The sequence below is a fragment of the Lepidochelys kempii genome, chromosome 9 (genome assembly GCF_965140285.1).
Source record: "Lepidochelys kempii isolate rLepKem1 chromosome 9, rLepKem1.hap1, whole genome shotgun sequence".
Classification (NCBI taxonomy): Eukaryota; Metazoa; Chordata; order Testudines; family Cheloniidae; genus Lepidochelys; species Lepidochelys kempii.
The window spans coordinates 77,054,308-77,074,396 of record NC_136388.1 but is presented as its reverse complement, the minus strand read 5'-3'; the positions used below and the strand labels follow the sequence as shown (position 1 = coordinate 77,074,396).

Here is a 20,089-nt window from a genome sequence, read left to right as displayed (position 1 = left end):
TGTAGGAAAAGCTGGTGATGGGGTAGTGCCTAGTGCTGGGCCCAGGCCGGGGCACCCTGGTGAGCTGTTTCCTGGGTGTAGATGACAGCAGCATTGAAAGCAAAGATCACCCATGAGGCCAGGCTGAGTCATGTGAACACAATCCTGGGGGGAGGACAAACAGGTTGCTTTGCAGCTCCCCCCTCAGATTTCCATAGGCAGAGATGGTCCTCCCCCTGTGCATGTCTCCCTTCCTGCCTCAGCTCTGCTCCCCACAGAAGGCAGGCCGGGCTCATGAATTCTGGAATGTGGAATACCTAATTCATTACACCCTAATATGTTAGTATCCTCCAGCATCATCGCTGGAGCACTTCACGCACTCACCTGTATGCTCCCTTGCAGATACTACCCGTATGCCCACACAATTAAACAATAGAGCTATGCAAACATTTCAAAAGTAAACACCACTAAAGGAAACATTCTGAAGAGCTGGTTTACTTAGAGGCACTGTAACAGAAAGTTCTTTACACTCCCAATTTCCTGGCTTCCCTGCAGAAATGCTAATATTAAAAGCAAACCCACATGCCCTAATCAGCAGAGGTGCCAGGTCAGGTCATACTAGGGACTTATTGGGTTGGGGGGAAGCTTTTCACTGGTTTTAGAAATGTTTGTTGGAGTTTAACTAATATCTGGCAGAGAAAAATGGAACATAAAGTGGTGAATCTTTCCTGCCCCTTGATTCTCATCATGAAGTAGGGGAGAAACCAGAATCTAAGGGGCACCTTTCAGAGGCTGAAATGCCGGAACCTGTGTAAACAAGCCCATTCTCAGTTGTGGGAGAGGCACTGAGACATGGTGCGTGGGGGGGGGTGGATGGTGCTGGGGTGTGTGAAAGCCATTTCAGGTATGAGCTGGTGGGAAGAATTAGCAAAAAGGAGGGAAAATGCCCCCTTCCTACCACAGGCCTTTCTGCTTGAGGCTCAAACCTTTTTATTTGAATACTTGAGCCCACTAAGTGCAGACCTAAAGGGACTGGGGAAATTTCCCCAGCAGGAGAAATATAGGTGCAAAACATGCTGAGCTTGGAGTCTCCATTCGGTACAATACCAACCTCACAAATCATCTAAGACCTTCTTTAGAGGCCCTGGGAAACCACCTGGGCCTTCCCCTCCGCTACCCTTCCCCTTTACAAGACCTATCAGGAGGTAGCAGGTGTGCCCTCGTTTATTTCCCCACTCTGACTGCAGTGGAAAACTCACTCTGGCCATTTCCAGGAGTCCTGAGGGGTGAAACTGACTCTGAACTCTCCTGAGGCCCTAAGGAAATGTGCCAAGCCACTGAGCCCAGGCAGACGTGTCACTTAGCATTTCTTCCTTTCTCAGCTTTCAGCAATGGACACTTCACAGCTTGGCTGAGCCAAATGGACCTTCAATGAGCCATTTAAAAGATTCTCATGCATGCCAGTTCTCTCCTGTTTATTGATTTCCTGGTGGCAACAGGGAGGGAAACAGTCCTGGGCCTTAGGAAAATTGCTCAGGAAAACATTTTATTCATGGATCAATTAGTTGCTTTCATGGGCTTCATTGCCCTGGGGGCTCTGCCCATCCTCCAGCCACCTGGAGCTAGGAGAGGGGGGAGAAAAGGTGCTGTGGTGCCTTCTCTGTTAGTTATATGGCGAGTCATGCCCTCCCGAACACAAAGGGACAGAGACGTGTAACAGCATCTACAATACACACACGGTTCCATGGCCACTGCTCAGGCTTTAACTCTGTATGCATCACTACCCCGTCACCTGCATCCTGCCAGAGCCAGCCCCAGTCTCTCTTCTACATTGCTAGAACCAGTGCCCTGAAAGTGCTCCCTTGCCAGCCCTGGCTGCCTCTTGGTGTGGTGCCTGCACTGTCAACAGCAGCTCAGCTACTTTTGCTTTTGATCCAGACTCAGTTTCCCCCAGCTTAGAGCAGCAAAAGGGAAGTAAGGCAAATGAGGTGAAGTCAGTGACTGTCAGTAATCCAGGAGATACCCTTCTGCCAGCAGGGAGTTCGCAGCTGGCATGGCAGCCACTGCTCCGAACAAATACTGACTCAGGCCATGACATAGCGTCGTCTGAGCATGATCAAGAAAGATTCCTGACATGACCGACTCCCCCCTACTGCTGAAACTATGGCCAGCAAAAGGTCAGGCCACTGGGCCCAGGAATCCAGGTCAGTTATTTCATCTCCCCTTCTCTGTCTGACCCTCGTGTTGTCCTCAATAGCATATGCTGCACCTCGACTCCTAGCTGCGGGAGCTCCCCTCTATCTCCCCTCCTGCACGCTTTGACCTAGTGTTGAGCCCATTAGGTCACTTAGTTACTGTTTATAATGTGCTAAATATTCTTCTTTATAAGCGTTGTCCCTATTTATTGTCTCTGGGTCACTTTGAAGGAAGCTCTATATGGGTTTTCTGTGCCTGGGAAGACAGGCTCCTTTCTTCTTACCTGGACCCCCATACATAGCATATCATTAGACCCAGCATGCCCTATTCTAAGTCCTCGGCTCCCTAGCACTGTACCGCACACGCTAGGCTGTGATCTTCCCTTGTCAGCAGCCCAGGGCCCCAGGCTACTTGAAACAGCCTACTTGGGCTTCTCCCAAAAGAAGTCAGGAGGCCAGTTTTGTGGCCTGTGGTCAATTGCTGGCTCCTTTTCTATGGTAAAATCCTCTATCTCTTTGCTCTCAGCCTCAGGCACTGCGGCTTCTAGGTTCCTAGGCTTCTGACCAGCGAAGTGTCACCATGTCCCCTCCCTTCCCACTGCTCTGCCCCCACTTGCATCTGAAGCAGGGAATTCGCTACCTGTGAGTCTCTAGTACTCTTCATAAGACAATCCCTCTGGCCTCCCCCATTTCCTTATGGGATGTAGGGGTCTCTTCTCTCTGAACTCCCATTGGCGTTACTCCGGGTGGTCCTCCCAAGCTATGACAAGACAGGGAATATCCCTGGCTCTGAGATAGATGTTCAGTCTGTGTGAGAGGGGTGGAGCATTCTCTGAGCATGGGAGTGTAAACCTAGTTCAAAAGCATTCAGAGGTTAAACCTGGTGCCAGAATGATTGTGTCAGAAGCAGACACAGCACAGTGGGGAAATAATTCACAGAGATTAGAAGGAGATGGAGGAGACCTCCATTCTGGAGTGAGACTAATCCAGCAACTCTATTGCCTTCCCTAATGCTGGTCCCACATGCTGGCCTTGATGCATACTGGCTACCCAGGCTCTAGCCCTTTCAATACCCCTCGCTGCTTCCATTGTCGGTCACTTTCACCCCCCTTTTCTCAGGCATCATTTATGGAGTAGCTGGCACCTCGGGAGGTAGAGAAACCGTTTTTCTTGAGTTGTGAGACGAGGGCTAGAGTAGATGTGTTCTCGGCATTGGGCATTTTGATTGCAGCCCGACGCAGCCTTCCCCTGTATTTATCCCCAGCCAGGAAGTACAGGATGGGGTCTATGCAGCTGTTGATGCTGGCCAGAGGCCGTGTGATCTTGTAGGTGAAGTTGACGATGTTGAGGGTCCTGCAGTTGGCTTGGAAGAGCCGGGCAGTATAGTACAATGTCCGTGTGATGTGGAAGGGTAGGAAGCAGATGGCGAAGACTGTGATTACAATGATGATAATCTTGATAGAGCGTTTCTTGTAGAAGGAGATGTTCTGGTTGGAGCTGGATAGGCTGGGTTTCCAAAGCCTCTTTGCCATCAGGCTGTAGCACACAACGATCACCAGAAAGGGGATGCCAAAGAGGAGGGTCATGATTGAGGAGCTGTAGTGCACATAGTGGTCAAACTCTTCGGGCTTGGTGGTGTCGTGGCAAAGGGTGTCATTGCCCCTGGAGCTGGTGGTGACAAAGATCAGGTTGGGTATGAGGCAGATGGTGACAATGAACCACACACCCACACAGATGAGGCGGGCATGCTTGGTCTTCACCCACCCGAGCGACTGAATGGGGTGGCAGATCCCCATGTAGCGGTGCACGCTGATGCAGGTGAGGAAGAGTATGCTACAGTACAGATTGGCATAGAAGAGGAAGCGCACAATCTTGCAGAGTCCCTCCCCAAAGGGCCAGTTGTTGCGGTCAGCATAGTAATAGACCAGGGTGGGGAGGGAAAGCACGTACAGGGTGTCTGAGAGGGCCAGATTGAACATGTAGGTGGTGGTGGCATTCCAGGGCCTCATCTTGCAGATGAACATCCACAAGGCCCAGGAATTGAGCAGCAGCCCCACCACAGAGACAAACCCATAGGACACAGGCAGCAGAATGAACTTAAATTCCTCATTGAAGACGCAATTCTCCTCTCCATCGCTGGTGGTATTTGCTGTCAGCTGGAAAGTGGGTGTTGGAGTCAACAGAGCAACTGGGAATGTCCTCACCAAAGTGGCCATTGCCTGAAGCCAATCTCTGAAAAAGCAACAATAATAAAAACATCCATTAATCACTGACCTCAACCGGTGTCAGATATGAAGAATCTAGGGGGCCAGATCTTCCTCTCCCAGGCATTCCTGCTGCTTAGATGATCATTTGTGGGGTTTTTCCAATGCCTCCCACCTTTGGTCCTTTACCCCTTTCTAAGTCCCCTGAGTGACACAAAGCACGTATGAGACCCTACGAGTATACGTCAGAAGAAAAGCCTGTTTCTCCCGCCCCCCCAAACTCTAGCAGCTACTCAGATAATCCCACTGTTTTCCTAACAATGAGATCTTTGTGAGCCTTAGCAGCCCCACACTCGATGCCAGCACAGCCTCTCAAAAACAGATTTAGACTAATTAGCATGTCCTCAACGATGCTGCAAATCCTAGAGGGGTGATTTACAAAGGAAAGAGTGCAGGGTCACTGGAGAGGAAAGAGTCTTGCCTGGAGACACATTCTGCTCTGGAGAAATCCCTGAAGAGCTGCTAAAGGGGCCTCTTGGAAGAACACTGTCCATCAGCATTGAGAGGGGCCTCAGGTCCCCCCAGATTGGAGGCAGTCCCAGTTTCAGAACACTGATCTCTGAGCCACACAGAGAAGAGTCATTACAAAGTGGAGTCCCATCCCAGTGCAGCTGTGAGCTCAGAATCCAGGTGGGATATGTCCCAGGTTGCACATCAACAGGAGGGGCCCAGGAGTTGTGTGTGTCTGGCAAATGAATCCCCAGGGCAGGGAAAGAGCCATAAAATGGCTCCACTTGCATCTCAGAATATCTACAGCCCAGAGTCCTGATTCTCCCCTGCAGGAGATGAGTAACTTGCATCCAGTAGCTTCATCCCATGCGGGAGTCGGGCCTCAGAAGGTTCTGAGCACCTCAGCAGCCCCCAGAATCTCCCTAAAGATTTTGAAATTAGCTCATTTCCCTGCCTGGCATTTTCAGAAAGGCAGCAGCCCGTCACCCAAGGCACCAGCTGCAATGAGGGACCACAGGCAGAAATCAGGAGGAGGCAACTGACAAAACTCACCAAAAGCTCCCAGTGTCACAGAAGACAAAAATGCAGCTGACTGAAGCAAAGCAGCTGCCCCAGGCAGGCACTGGATGACGTGGGCACACTTGCTTTATCACCATGCCCCAGTGCCCGTTCCACTATGAAGCCAACACTTGTGTAGCACCATTAACAAAAGGCCAAAGTCACATCAAGGGCAAGGACAAAAGGCATAAACTGGTGAATGGTGTGCTCAGTGACAGGGTCCCCTCCAAGAATAAAGGGTATCTACAGTATTTGGCCTCTCAAACCCAGAGCAGGAATTCAGGGTAAGCGGTGCCCAGCAGGCCCCAGTGCTCTCAGGATTGCCACTCAGTCTGCACCACATCCCATCACCAACCCTGAATCTACAGACACCGGCTGGTAATCCCCCTCACAGTGGATTGTCCTGCTAGCAGCAACCTGAAGAAACCGGCTCTGAAGCTCTGTTGTGAGGGGCAAGCTTCCTGATAGAATGTGGGGATGGAGAAGGTATATACTTTGGCTGTAAAGGGCACTAACTTAGATCTGTCTGTTGCACCAGTGTCTGGTTGGCTGGTCATTCCCACCACCATTTCCAGCATCAGAGGATTAAATGGATTAAAAAATGGTTACATGATAATCTCACAAAATAGCTGTAAACAGGGAATAGTCATCCAACATGGGTGTTCCTAGCAGGGGCCAGCAGAGCTCTGTTCTTGGCCCTAATGCTCTTAAATAGCTTAATCAATAATCCGGAAGAAAAGCTAAAACTACTACGGGTAAAATTTCAGACAACACAAAAATTGGTAAAAAACGATGGGGACAGACCAGTTGTACAGGCTAACCTGGATCGCTTGGTAAGGTGCGATCATTTGCATAATATGCATTTTAATACAGCCAGTTGCAAGTCATACTAGCATCAAAGAATGTAGGTCACATTAAATGATGGGACACAGTATTCTAGAATGCAGTGACACTGACAAGGACTGAAGGGTCATAGTAGGTACCCCATTTAACATGAGCTCCCAGTGCAATGCTGTAACAAAGAGGGCAAATATGACTATAGACTTATACACAAGGGCATACAAGTAGGAGTAGGGAGCTGGTATTACCTCTGTACAGGGCAGTTGTGAGACCACTACTGCAATAGTGTGTTCAGTTCTGCTGTCCACTTTTAAAAAGGAATGTTGAAAAATGGTAATGACTGGAGGTCTGGAAAACATGCCTTACAGTGAAAGCATTAAGAAGCTCAATCTATCAAGTTAACCAAAAGAAGGTTGAGAGGTGACTTGATCGCAGCCTATTACAGAGGTGAGCAAACTTTTTGGCCTGAGGGCCACATCTGGGTATGGAAATTGTATGGCAGGCCATCAATGCTCATGAAATTGGGGGTTAGTGTGTGGGAGGGGGTGAGGGCTCCGGCAGGGGGGTGCAGGCTCTGGGGTGGGGCCAGAAAATGAGGAGTTCAGGGTGTGGGAGGGGGCTCTGTGCTGGTGCAGGGGGGAGGGGGAGGGCTCTGGTTGAGGGTGCAGGCTCTGGGGTGGGACTGGGAATGAGGGGTTTAGGGTGCAGGAGGGTGCTCTGGGATGGGTTCGGAGGGCGAGAGTGGGATCAGGGCTGGGGCAGGAGCTTGGGACATGGGAGGAGGTCAGGGGTGCAGGCTTGAGGCGGCGCTTGCCTCAAGCAGCTCCCAAAAGCAGCGGCATGTCCCCCCGCCAGCTCCTATGCTCTGCGCGCTGCCCCATTTGCAGGTGCCACCACTGCAGCTCCCATTGGCTGTGGTTCCCACTCCCGGCTGCCCCTACACCTAGGAGCCGGAGCCGGAGCCGGAGGGGAGATGTGCCACTGGTTCCAGAAGCCTCACAGAAAGCCCCTGACCCCGCTCCCCAGCTGAAGCCCCAGAGTGGGGCAAGCCTACGGCCCTGCTCCCCAGTGGGACCTCGAGGGCCAGATTAAAAGGCCTGATGGCCCGGAAGCGGCCTGGGGGCCATAGTTTGCCCACCCTGGTCTATTTGTATCTACATGGGGGAAAGATTTCTGATAGCAGCTCTTTAATCTAGCAGAAAAAGGCATAATGCAATCCAAAGGTTGGAAGGTGAAGCTAGACACAGTCAAATTAGAAATAAGGTGCGTATTTTTTACAATGAGGTTAATTAACCACCGGAACACCATCCTTATGGTTGTGGTCGATTCTCCATCACTTGAAGTCTTTAAATCAAGACTGGATCATTTTCTAACAGACATGCTATAGTTATGTGCTTGATACAGAGTTTATTGGGTGCTGTTCTCTGGCCTGTGTTATACTGGGGGGGGGTCAGACTAGATGGTTTTAATAGTACTTTCTGGGCTTAAAATCCATGACTCAATGAAATTGCTACATTCTTCTCATCAAGGGCAGGATGCCCAGAGAAGCTGCATGTGGCTCACAACTGTACACATGTTCAGAAGAAGACAAGGTGATAGTGCATGGTAGTGAGGATGCTGGTTTACAATGGTGCAGGGCAGAAGCCGGCAGACCTCTGTTTATTGTGTTATATCAACCTCCCGTCCTGTTTGTCTCTTTCATCTACCTGTTGTATCCTAGACATGTAGATTGTGAGCTCTCTGTGGCAAGGACTATCTTCCTCATTACTTGACTGTATAGTGCCTAGTACAACAGGGCCCTGATCCTTGACTGTGGTTCCTGGACCTACGGTAATAATAATCCTGCAGGTGGACTGGGATGCAGGTGAGACTGAGGTGCAAAGGGAGCATACAAGGCTGCTGTGTAGGATTTCCACCTGCAGGACATCCAACACTAGTGTCAATCATATCCCTTGATTGCAGTATTTACTTGTGTTCCAGATGGAACTGGATCTTCAAGCCCAAACTAAACACTCTCTGCAATTTCCCTCCAGCTACCAAAGGTGCAGATTGCTGCACAGGTTTATTACAGAGCTAAATTATATTAGTCCGTATCCTTGGAGAGCAAACGCCTTGAGTTCAGAGGGCAGGCAGGCCCTATCAAATATTAACAAATGGAGCTCAGCCAGTTCCACTGTAAACAGATGAGAAAAATCGGAAAGTAGGAAAGTCTAGCAACCTTCACCAAAGCTGCTGTTACCAGATGCAGGACACTTCTGCAAGCTGTGACGTGGCTTTCCTGTGAGGAATGCTGCAGGATTGTAGCATTGCCTTTGGTTATAATGACTTCCTTAAGAAACAACCATGGGAAATCCAGACACTACAGGAAATGTTGCTGGGGATTTAGGAGCTGGCCCTTGTCCCTCTGAGTCAGTGCTAAATCAATGCCCCACTGTGATGCCAGGTGACTGTGCTGTGGGAGGCATGATATTCCAGAGGAGATGAAATGCTGAACCTCCTGACCACCTGTGATACTTTTCACAAGAATGTCAGGTTCTCAGCCCCCTAAGCTGACTAGTTTATGTAACCTTATGCCTCCCTAAAATTCCTCTGCAGTTTCTATTGGATCCAGGATTCTTTTTTCTCCACTCTCCTAGAGCGCCGTAGAATATTGACGTTAATCGGCAATCAATGTGATGTGCATGATATAAATGCCCAGTGATCGATCAGATATCTGCAGGTTCATAAATCAACAGTGCTCTATTGAAGTCAATAGAAATATGCCAGTTTACACCAGTTGAGAATCTGGCCATGGAAACAGCTGCCATGTCCCACTCCAGGGCTCTGTCCATCAATTTCTTTTTGAATATGCACAAGGTAGAGGCTTCCTGTGAGTGTTTACTGGCTAGAAGATCCCTCTGGGTCAGGTGAAGTTTGATTTATTTTGAAGTGGTGCCTACTTCAACCAGGCATTTGGTCTGGCCAGTGTGTCCCTGGGAAGCATTAAACACTTTCTCTCCTAACTGAAGGAGAGTGTAGATCTGACTTGCTGCCCAGACAGAAGCTGCTCTATTGAACAGTCCTATACAGAAAGAAAGGAAGAATAAAATGGAGTGAATGGAACGGTAGGGACAAGCCTGTGTCCACTCAGCTGCTAAGGAGTGGTTGGAGTTTTCTTTCTAGTAGTCCCCAAGGGGAAACCATGGGATTCTCCCAGGTAGTCTCTGGACTCACACATGCAGCCAGACATATGTTGAAGCCTATCTTCGGTCTAGGTCTGGATATTGGAGATGTCACCATCATACACTTCCTCATCTGATCACACCTCATCTAGGCAGAGACCAGAGCCATTCCACAATGGTAAAGTTGGTCCACTGCTGAAGACTGGTGAACTCCCTAGGTTTTCAACTCGCCCTAGGAGAAAAGCCATGCTAACGCAAGGCCAAAGCACCAATGAGTTAGTACAGTTAAATCACATGTTGTCCACTACCATTGGCACCCAACCCATCCAATTACTCCACCCCCCCACTGACCAAGAAGACACCAGGGTTGAGAGATGAACGACAGCACTTGAGGTACACAGGCAGAAAGTTCAAACCCCAGAGATGCAAAAAACTTTCTGAATCCCTCAGCCAGCAGCACAAACAACACTTCCAGGACTAGGCCACTGCAGTAACAGAGTTAAAATGAGCCTTCTACTCATCAACAATAAATGCAGCAGAATCAGGGCCATCAGAGCTATTCCATACAGTGAACCAGCTAATCAACCCCAACTGCGTAGCTCAGACTCCAGAGCCAAGCATCGACCATAGTGAAGAGCTGTCAGCACACTTCACTGATAAGATCAGCCAAATACCTATGGAGCTAACTGGGACAGAAAATTCCTCCCCAATATGATTTGTATTACCTGCCCCATGGCCCATGACTGAGTCTGGCACAATCACACAAGTCAAAGCTCAAAAAGCTCTGAAACATATTAGAGCCACAACCTGTGAAACAGATCCGTGCCGCTTTTGCTGGTACAAGCCAAAGAATAACAAGTCTGTCTACTCCTAATGGAAACAGTCAGTGCCCCCTCAGAGATGCACACCTACCAAACTCCTTGGAAAATGGAGTAGTTCACCCAGTCATCAACTATAGCCAACACTTGACCCTGAAGATCTCTCCAGCTACCATCCGGTCTTCAACCTTCCATACCTGGGCAAAATAATGGAGATAATAGTTCCAACATATGACATCAGCCAACCCGTTGGATATCTCAGAATCAGGGTTCAGCTCAAGGCACAGCACAAGCTTAGTAACACTAGTAGTAACTAGTAACACTAAAAGACAATCGTCTCATGGCCAAGGACATAGGTCAGATCTCCATACTCACTGTGCTGGACCTCTCTGAAGCCTTGGATACAGTGGACCACAAGGCGCTACTAACACACCTATGTGACATAACTGGAGTAGTCAGTTCAGCATTACAGTAAGTCCAGTCATTCCTCTCCGGCAGACCCAGAGTGGTGATGGGTAGTGGCTCCTCCTCTCCAAAGGCCTCACTTGGTGGGACCTGTTGGATCCACACTATCCCTGCTTCTCTTCACTACTTACATGAGACCACTGGGAGAGAGAGACAGACCTCATGGGTTCAGCTGCCAACAGTATGCCAAGGACACAACTGTTTATCTCATCCTCAATTGATGCAACCACTGCCACTACTAAAGTGTCAGAATGCCTACAAGAAATAAGCTCTTGGATGACGAGCAGCTGATTCAAGCTAAACCTGAGCAAAACCAAAAGGATGCTAGTTGGAAACAGGAAACACTTTGAAGAGCTGGCCAAGATGTTGTCTCCACCTTTCATTGAAGGCATGCAGCCCCGTTGGTCAGAGTGGTACAAAACCTCAGGGTCTTGTTTGATTCCTTGCTAAGCTTGGATAAACAGGCAGTATCAGTTTCCAAAAATGCCTTATTTCACCTTCAGATGGTTAGGAAACTTAGGCCATTCCCCCCGGACAAGGACCTGTCCATATTAATCGATGCATTTGTCACCTCCAGACTGGGTTACAGTAGATCATTGTATCTGAAACTGAATGTCAAGATGATGCACAGGCTCCAACTGATACAGAATGTGGATGCCCACTTTCTCCATGGCATAGGCTGCCATGAGCACATCAGGCCTGTGCTCAAGTCCCTCCACCTGCTCCAAGACCAGTTTAAGGTCTTGGTCCTAATTTTCAAAGAAATTAATGGATCGGCTACATCGGGAACCGAATTTTGAACAGTGAATCATCATGAAAGCTGGTCTCCTCTGGGGCAATAAAAATCTCAAAGCCCTGGGCGAAGCTCATGGGGGCTGGGGACAATGCATGGAACAGTCTTCCAGAAGTGATCAAGCAAATCCAGAGCCTAATATCTTGAGGAACCACTGCAAGGTCTTCCTCTTTGAGAAAGCCTTTCCACTCTACGTGGCGCTCACAATATGAACACACCCATCTATTCTCAAACCCTTACCCACTACTATCACCCCCCAAAAAACAACCCCACACTCTATCCTAAAGAGTTTTGATTCTGAAAAGGGAGGAATGTGAGAGACTTTTTGAAGTCCACTAAGGACTTTGCTATTGTTGTTCACAGAATTATAGAATATCAGGGTTGGAAGGGACCTTAGGAGGTCATCTAGTCCAACCCCCTGCTCAAAGCAAGGACCATTCCCCAACTAAATCATCCCAGCCAGGGCTTTGTCAAGCCTGACCTTAAAAACCTCTAAGGAAGAATTTTATTGTTGATTGTATGTGGATGCCACTATAGAAATAGTGATAAATAGTAGATACATAGGAACTACTCACTATTCCTTTAGCCCTGGAGGCTGCAGAGAGCCTGAGATGGGAGAAGCCACTGTCAGATTCTGAACCGACACATCTTTCTGTGCCAGGGTCTCTCCTTAGTGGACATAACCTGGCAGTAAAGTGTCATGACAGCTGGGAGATAGGGAACATTCCACAGCTCCTTATCTCAGAAGATGGAATGATTAACCAATGGAAACCCTGTAAACTCTGCAATTCACCATTGACAGCAACATTATCTCACTGGTGACAGTGCCTTAAGGTGTTTAGGATTCCACAGAGTGAGGAAGTGGATGTGTCCTCTTTACAAAACTGCACAGGAAACTCCCCAACTCTGCACAATGAGCCCAGTTTCAGGACTGAAGGAATGAGTCACTGAGAATACCAGGCATGAAATTGCACTGGGTGGTTTGTGGAATCTGCCATATAGAGTAGAATAACACAAAGCTCCCCTGGGGTGATAGAGCTCAGCAAACCTAAGTTCAGGGCAAAGTGTATTTGGTGATGGGACCTCAGCTGTGGAACACATCTTCTATGAGTGGCTCAGACTGAGCCTGTTCAGATCTCTGGGCAAAAACCATCTCTTCACTGAGGTCTCCCTCAGGAATGGCATCTCTCTAAGAGAAGAACATTTCCAGGAATGGGGAGAGGCAAAGAGCTGCATCATGCAAATGTTAGTTGTTTGACATTTGAATGCTGTGGTGACGGGCCTTATGAATACCGGAGATAGATGCCATCTGCTGAAGGGGATGGAGCAGGGCCAGAGCTGAGAGGAAGGTAGGGAAGACATATTTGGAATCCCTCTGCTCTGGAGCAAGTTCCTCCTTCAAAAAGTGTTACCAATAATGGCAGAACAAGGCTCCCAAAAGCTCATCTTCTCCTCATGGGGCAGAAGGGAGTGAGACAGTGACACCCAATAGGACACATGCCTGCTGCCAGCTCACAGAGAGGGATCCCGGCTTCTCTCCGTGCCCTGCCCAGGTCATCATCAAGGGACACTCCCCTGCCTCCCCACCCTTACCTCCCTGCTGATGTCCTTCCCTCAGCCCTGCCCCTCCCAGCAATCACTCCTATCAGGTTTGTGCTATCCTGGGGCCAGAGCTCTATATTTTCTCTCACTGTTGACACTGGCTGTGAAACTGACTGGGGAAGTGAGAAGATGCACCCTCCAGGATGCAGGATGCAGGAAAATGTTCTCAGGCCAGAGGCAGCTCAGAGCAGCTCAGAGCAAGAACAGGATTCTGCACCCAGCCGAGGGGACCCTCAGTAGTCATTGTCCAGGATCCCTCCCAGTCCCAACTGGTCAGTCTAAAGTGCTCCCAATTTCAGGTGTCCTTGATAGGGCACTGAGGATTCATAGGTTATAAAGCCAGAATGGACTATTATGATCATCTAGTCTGCCTTCCTGCATAACACAGGCTATAGAACTGCCCTGAATTAATTCCTGTTTGAACTAGAACAAATCTTTTAGAAAAAATCCTATCTTGATTTATAAATGTCCACTGATGGAAAATCCACCACAACCCTGGGTAAATAGTTCCAATGCTCAATTACCTTCACTGTTAACAAACTGCATCCTATTTCTAGTCTGAATTTCTCTCGCTTCAACTTCCAGCCCTTGGATCTTGTTGCACCTTTGTCTGCTAGATTGAAGAGCCCTCTATTATCAAACTCCTGTCCCCATGTATTCAGAGATATTGGAGCCAAGTCAGTCCCAGGATATTAGAGAAACAAGGTCCGTGAGGTAATGTCTTTTACTGGACTAATTTCTGTTGGTGAGAGAGACAAGTTATTGAGCTTACATAGAACTCTTCTTGAGGGCTCCTGAAGAAGACCTCTGTGTCAGCTCAAAAACTTGTCTCTCTTACCAACAGAAGTTGGCCTAATAAAAGATATTATCTTTCCCCATGTAGGTACTTATAGACTGCTCAAGTCACCCCTGAACCTTCTGTTTGTTGAGCTAAACAGCTTGAGCACTGGGAGTCTGTTATAATCATTCCCATGGCTGAACCTTCTCCAGTTTATTAACATCCTTCTTGAACTGAGCACACCAGAACTGAACTCAGTATTCCAGCGGTGGTGCCACACACAGAGGTGATAATAACACCCCTACTTCTCCTTGAGGTTTCTCTTTATGCATTCAGTGATCACATTAGCTCTATTGACCATGGTGTCACACTTGGAGCTTATGTTCAGTTGATTATCCACCAGTACCCCAAGTCCTTTTCAGAGTCACTGCTACCCAAGATAGCATCTCCCATCCTGTAAGTATGACCTGCATGCTTTTTTCCTAGATGTAGGACTTTACATGTATAAAACCATATTGTTTGCTTGCACCCTGCTTATCAAGTGATCCAGATGACCTGCCCTGTTCATTATGTTTTCAGTCAGTTCATTGATAAAAATAGTAAATAGCATAGGGCCAAGAACTGATCCTTGCAGGACCCACTAGAAACACACCCATGCACTCATGATTCCTCATTTACAATTACATTTTAAGACCTGTCAGTTAACCAGTTTTTAATGTGTTTAATATGTGCCTTGTTGATTTTGTGCGATACCATTTCAAATGCCTTACTGAAATGTGTCTGTTACCTCACCGCTATTACGTTTATCAATCAAACTTGTAACCTCATCCAAAAAAAAAAAAAATCAAACACCAGGGGGTAAGGGGGGAAGGGTTCAGGTCCCATACACTGCACAGAATGTGATCCCCAGAAACTTCTTCACTGTGGCTTACTGCATCTGAATGTGTCAGTGCTCCTGGCCCTGACACATGAGGAATGCCTACACTGGAGCTGGAGGTGTAATTTCCAGCTCAGGGAGACATACCCACTCTAGCTTTGATCAAGATAGCACCCTAAAAATAGCAATGTAGCTATGGCTACATAGACAGCAGGATGATAGCCAATGGAAGGTGCAGCATTGCCAGGTTCTGGAAGGAGATGGGCCCCATCTGCCTAGGAGAAGGGCAGAGCCTATAGAGGTGGAGGGGATGTAAGGGGTAGAACAGTGATGACCACCCAAAAAGATGTATGATCAGTGTCAGACAATGCAGCATGGACTCCCTCTCATAAGCAGCTCCTTTGTTCCCACCTATGGTTCTAGCCCACATGCAATGTGGGCAGCACTGAGATGCTGTTCGTGAAGCACCAGCCCCTGCAACGGCCATGCATGCAAATCTACAGTGACCAAGAAACAGTGAGCGCCACAGCTGGTGGGGGCACTAGGGGATCTCCCACTGCCCACACCAAATGCTTCCTGCTGCCAAGTTTTAAATCAAGACTGAATGTTTCTCTTAAAGATCTGCTCTGGGAATTATTTTGGGGATGTTCTGTGTCTTGCGCAATACAGGAGGTCAGACTAGATGATCACAGTGGACTCTTTTGGCCTTGGAGTCTATGAAACTCCCTTCACCTGCTCTCACTGCTGGAAAAGGATACTGAACCATGTGACTTTATTCCAGGTGCCTCCTAGTTTGTATATTTACCCAGGCCATTTAAAAGTGTCAATAAAATGAATGAGACTGTCAGTAAAGAGCCCAGATTTTTCTTTAGCAGCTCAAAGCTCCTGTCTCCTTCCTTTCAGGAGCAAATGATACTCTGTTCTATCTGTGTGACGCACCCTTTCTTGGCAGGAAATTGCAAGGGTGTGTGTCCTAAGCCATCACTCAGAGGGCTGAAGTGCAGATTGCACTGCATACAGGGATGGGCATTTGGGGGCTGCTGACAGACAGACAAGCATCTCAGTGATTTAGCAGCTGAGGCACAAACCCAGTCGGCGTCATCCTGTGACCTGGGTAAGGAGGGGTGCACCTTCATCCTCTTCCACACTCCTCTAGGAAATTGCAAAACATGAGAGGAAGTAATGTAAAACTTCCTGTGTAAGGCCCCTTGTCTATAATCACTATGCCACAGTTTTGTCACAAGGGGAGCATGACCCAATTTCTCTCTTTGAGCCTTCCCTTCACAGCAGCAGCAAGAACAGGCACAGTGGGGCCAGGTCCCCAAGGACCATTCCCTGAAGCTAAAGACACAGCCCAACACCTCAACACTGCCACACACGTCACAAGCAGCCTGCTCCTCCCCACAGGGACCCAGTTTCTCAGCCAGGCCAGATGGGAGGTGAGGGCACTTCCCTTTTCTCTGTCAGCAGAAAGATGCCAAGAGCCAGTGTTCCCACCCAACAGACCCTCATGCAATGGGATGCATGGGGACTGTGCCCTTCACACTCCTTTGGGGAGTCAGGAGGTAACCTGTGTAGTCTTTCAAAGCTAGTGGAGATCAGTGCAAGGAGCAAGTCAACCTTACCCCACATTGGCCATGTGGGGTGAGGAAGAAGGTGAGGAGGTGGCCATGTTGAGTTGAGGAGTGGGAGGCCATGTTAGAAGAGGCAAAGAAGGCAGCCATGTTGTGGTGAGGAGGAAGAGGTGGTGATGGAGGGAGCAAGGAGGGAGCCACACTGGGACATGAGCTGGGGCTCTGCCTGGTGACACCACACGTTGCTTTCGGTGAGTCAGTCAGCTGTTTCTATTTAACACCCACAAAACCCAGACCCCATCCCTAGAGAAGCTTGGGGCCAGCTCCCCTTCAGGGGCAGTAATAGTATCAGTGTGGCTTGCCTGCTGAGGTTAGGCCACACCCTGCATGCCTGGACGTGGGCCAATAAGGCTGGGAGGGCATAGCTCAAGACCCCATGCTGGGGATGGTTCGATTACCAGTGTTTGGACTGTGGTGGTGCCAGAGGCCCTCATCAGGGATCAAGGCCTCGCTGTGTTAGGTGCTGTGAACACAGATAACCTCAAAGAGCTTACAGTCTGTGTCTGAGCACTTGTTGTGTGGGCCTTGGAGTGAAATTTGTTCCCCCTCAAAGTAGTTGTCTCCCTGGTCCTGGCCCCTGCCCCTTTGATTTCCACAGGTGATTTTGTTTTGCTGGTTCTGGAGTGAACCCCACTCTCCAGGGCAGGACCCTCCCCCACTTAGGGTTTATTTGCCTTTCTGAGCCTCTGGCATTCATAGGGGTTAGTTTTGTGGCAGGGAGACAATTCATCCCACACCCCAAACGCCACAGATTGGCATAGGGCTCCAGTACAGTTAGAGGATCTGGGTTTTCTCTCTCCTCCTCCTTCATGCAGGTTAGGGTGACCAGACAGCAAGTGTCAAAAATCGGGATGCGGGTAGGAGGTAATAGGAGCCTATATAAGAAAAGACCAAAATATCGGGACTGTCCCTATAAAATTGGGACATCTGGTCACCCTAGTGTAGGTTCTTGCAGCACCTCTCTGTGGCCCTTTGGGTCAGCCTGGCCATGTTGCCACAGCTCCCTGCAGGAACTCCACAGTCTCCCCACATGCCCAGCCTCACCTGCTCTCTTTGGTTTCAGAGTCAGTTCCTCAGGTGATGTGTGTCCCTGTGTGGGCTGGGCTCCAGCTTGATCCCATCCCTGGTCAGCCGGTGCTGCCGTTTCTCCCGGTCACCGTACAGCTCTTGCTTTCCCTGGGCACTTGCAGAGTTTCTGGCTTGCTCTCTGAGCATCATGCGAAGGAGAGGGAGGGCCTGGAGTGGGGAGAGGCGGGGTCAGAAGCCAGAGGCTGTCAGTGCCAACTCCCTCCTTCCATTCAGCTCACCAGCTCAATGTGCACTTCTGAGAACACCCCAGCTTCAAGCCTGCCCATCCAGGGGGCACAGTCCCAGCCAGAATCCCTGATCTGCAGCCTCATCGCTCCCTGCTTATTCATTCCCTTTGCCCTTCCTCTGCCGCATTTCAGACACTCTCTTCACTGCCTCTTGGATTGCCCAAAAAACTTTCCAGTCCTTTGTAGATTCACCACACTGACACTCCCACTGACTAGACTAGAGGGGGGATATAGGAGCTGGGAAGCTGCAGTGGGAATGGGTGCCCTGACTCAGCTGCCTGCTTGAAAAGAAATTGCACTGCAATGGAGGGCAGTGAGAAACTTGCCTGGGCGTGGGGACGGTGTGGAAGTCACTGGCATTCTGATCACCCATCACAGGTAGGTGATCACCACCACCACCCCTCCTGTCAGCTTCCCTGTCTCCCTTTGCCAGCACTGCCTTCTCCCAGCCCCAGAAGGGGACCCGCTGGATTCCTGCTGAGGTGCGACAGGACCAAAGGCTCCTGGTTCAGGAGAAGACTCAGAACCCCTTGCTTTGCTGCTCTTTGTTGTGATGTCCTTTGAAGATTGGTTTTACTAATGATGCTCTGCATTGACCCGCTCTCTTGACACCTGCTGTCCAAAGGTACAGCCTGCATTTGTGCTGAGCCCTAGCATTCCCTTGTCTGGCATTTGGGCCCCAATCCTCCATGCCCTCTCTGCAGCCTCCTGTCCCCTGCCCCTCCCTGCTATCTTGCCTGTGGTATCTGGCCTGGCCATCCCATCACCAGAAACCTGGTCATCAAAAAACAAATAGTGCATCATTTTGGAAAACTGAACTGAACTATAAGAGATTCCCATTTGTGGGACTAAGGTGCCAGTTGCTTTTCAGCCTCTGCCCCATGCCACATTCCTACCCAGTGCTGTACCATACTCCTTGCCTGTGTCACACCCGTTACTCAGCACCACTGCCAGCCCTATGCTGAGTCCTACCCTACACCACTCCATTTGGCCAGATACCTTGGAGCCATACTGCCAGTAAGGACAGCCTGGAGTGTTGTTTGTCTCTAGCATTAGCTAGAGTTGCCCATCTGCAGCAGAACTGAGAGGCAGGTGAGAAACGGGTAGATGCAAGATGTGGGTAACACGGCTGACTTGGAGCAGCAGGTGACACATGGTGGTGCCCCCTACAGGCTGCAGCCTTCCAGGGTACTGGGCACCTCACAATGCCACCAGCTTCTGTCTCTGAGCCAGTGAAGGTTGGACAGAAGTGGAGCTGACAGGCAGGCCATGTCAGTCTCCCTCCTGTGGCACATTCTGCACAGGAGACATTTCCCCAGCCTGTGAGCACCAGGGTGCAGGGCTTGATACGGGGGGCAGTGGGGAATTTGATGCAGCGTGCATCACTGGAACCATGTCACTAGGTTCCATAAGGACCAGGAAAGTGCAGGAGCTGGGCAGGGCACAAAGGGCCAAGCCAGCATTTCCCCACCATTTTTTGTACTGGCTGTGTCAGTATATAGGAGCTGTAAAGCTGCCATAAGTGCCCTCTGAGCAACCCCTGCTGTACAGAGCACTCAGAGTCAGGAGAGCCGGTGCTAACTCAGCCCCAAGCACCCCCAGTGGTCCATGTGGCAGAGCAGCAGGGGTTGTGGCTGCTGCATTCCCACACTGGTATTCACAGCTGGCAGAAAAGCCCACAAGCCATTGACAGCTAGGTACAAGTTAGGGCAGCCCCTCAGGAACTGTTCTAACCTGGGCTGGCGGCTGCCTCAGCTCCCTGCACCTTACAGGGTTTTATTCTTCTCCGTGGTCCCTGTGCTACTGAACTGGGCTCAGCGGCCCTGAGTGCCCTCCCACTTATCCCCACCCCACAGCAGAACTGGAGCCCAACCTCTCCCAGGGTTATTCCTGGGACAAAGGCTAGTGCTGTCACCTACGGGCCAGTCTGAGGAGAGTGCCTTCAAATGGATATCTGGGGCAGGTGTAGCCAGCAACACTGCCAGCCACCCTGCATGTTTCAGCCATGATGTCCCACGCTGGAGTCGGACAGGCTGATGCACAAACACGCCCACATCCGGCTGACGTGGCATTGAGTAGGGGCTTGACTAGATGCTCAAAGGAAACCCAAATATTTGCTCAATGTCCACCCTGAACCTCAGTGTTAAACGATACACAGAAGCTTGTGTGTCCTAGTCCCATCACTATGCATGGGCAAGGTGCAGCTGGACTGCTCAAATATTAAGAAACAGATTGCTCCATGCGGGGTACAGGAAAGAACTTGTTGAGACAAAAAGCACCAGCAGCAACATTGCAAATGGAACCAGTGTTTCCTCCCAGAAAGAAAATGCACCACAGCAGAGCGAGAGTGAGTGAGTGT

At 49.6% G+C, this 20,089-nt stretch overlaps 1 protein-coding gene across 1 annotated transcript; it reads right to left on the bottom strand.

Moving 5' to 3' along the window:
* Positions 1–472: 472 nt before the first annotated feature.
* On the bottom strand, positions 473–17,627 carry P2RY4 (pyrimidinergic receptor P2Y4). The gene is made up of 2 exons (XM_073360966.2): positions 17,459–17,627; positions 473–4,406 (listed from the first exon to the last, which is right to left on the bottom strand). The coding sequence occupies exon 2, from the start codon at positions 4,388–4,390 to the stop codon at positions 3,290–3,292; it is 1,101 nt and encodes a 366-aa protein (XP_073217067.1). The 5' UTR covers positions 4,391–4,406; positions 17,459–17,627; the 3' UTR covers positions 473–3,289.
* Positions 17,628–20,089: the final 2,462 nt, after the last annotated feature.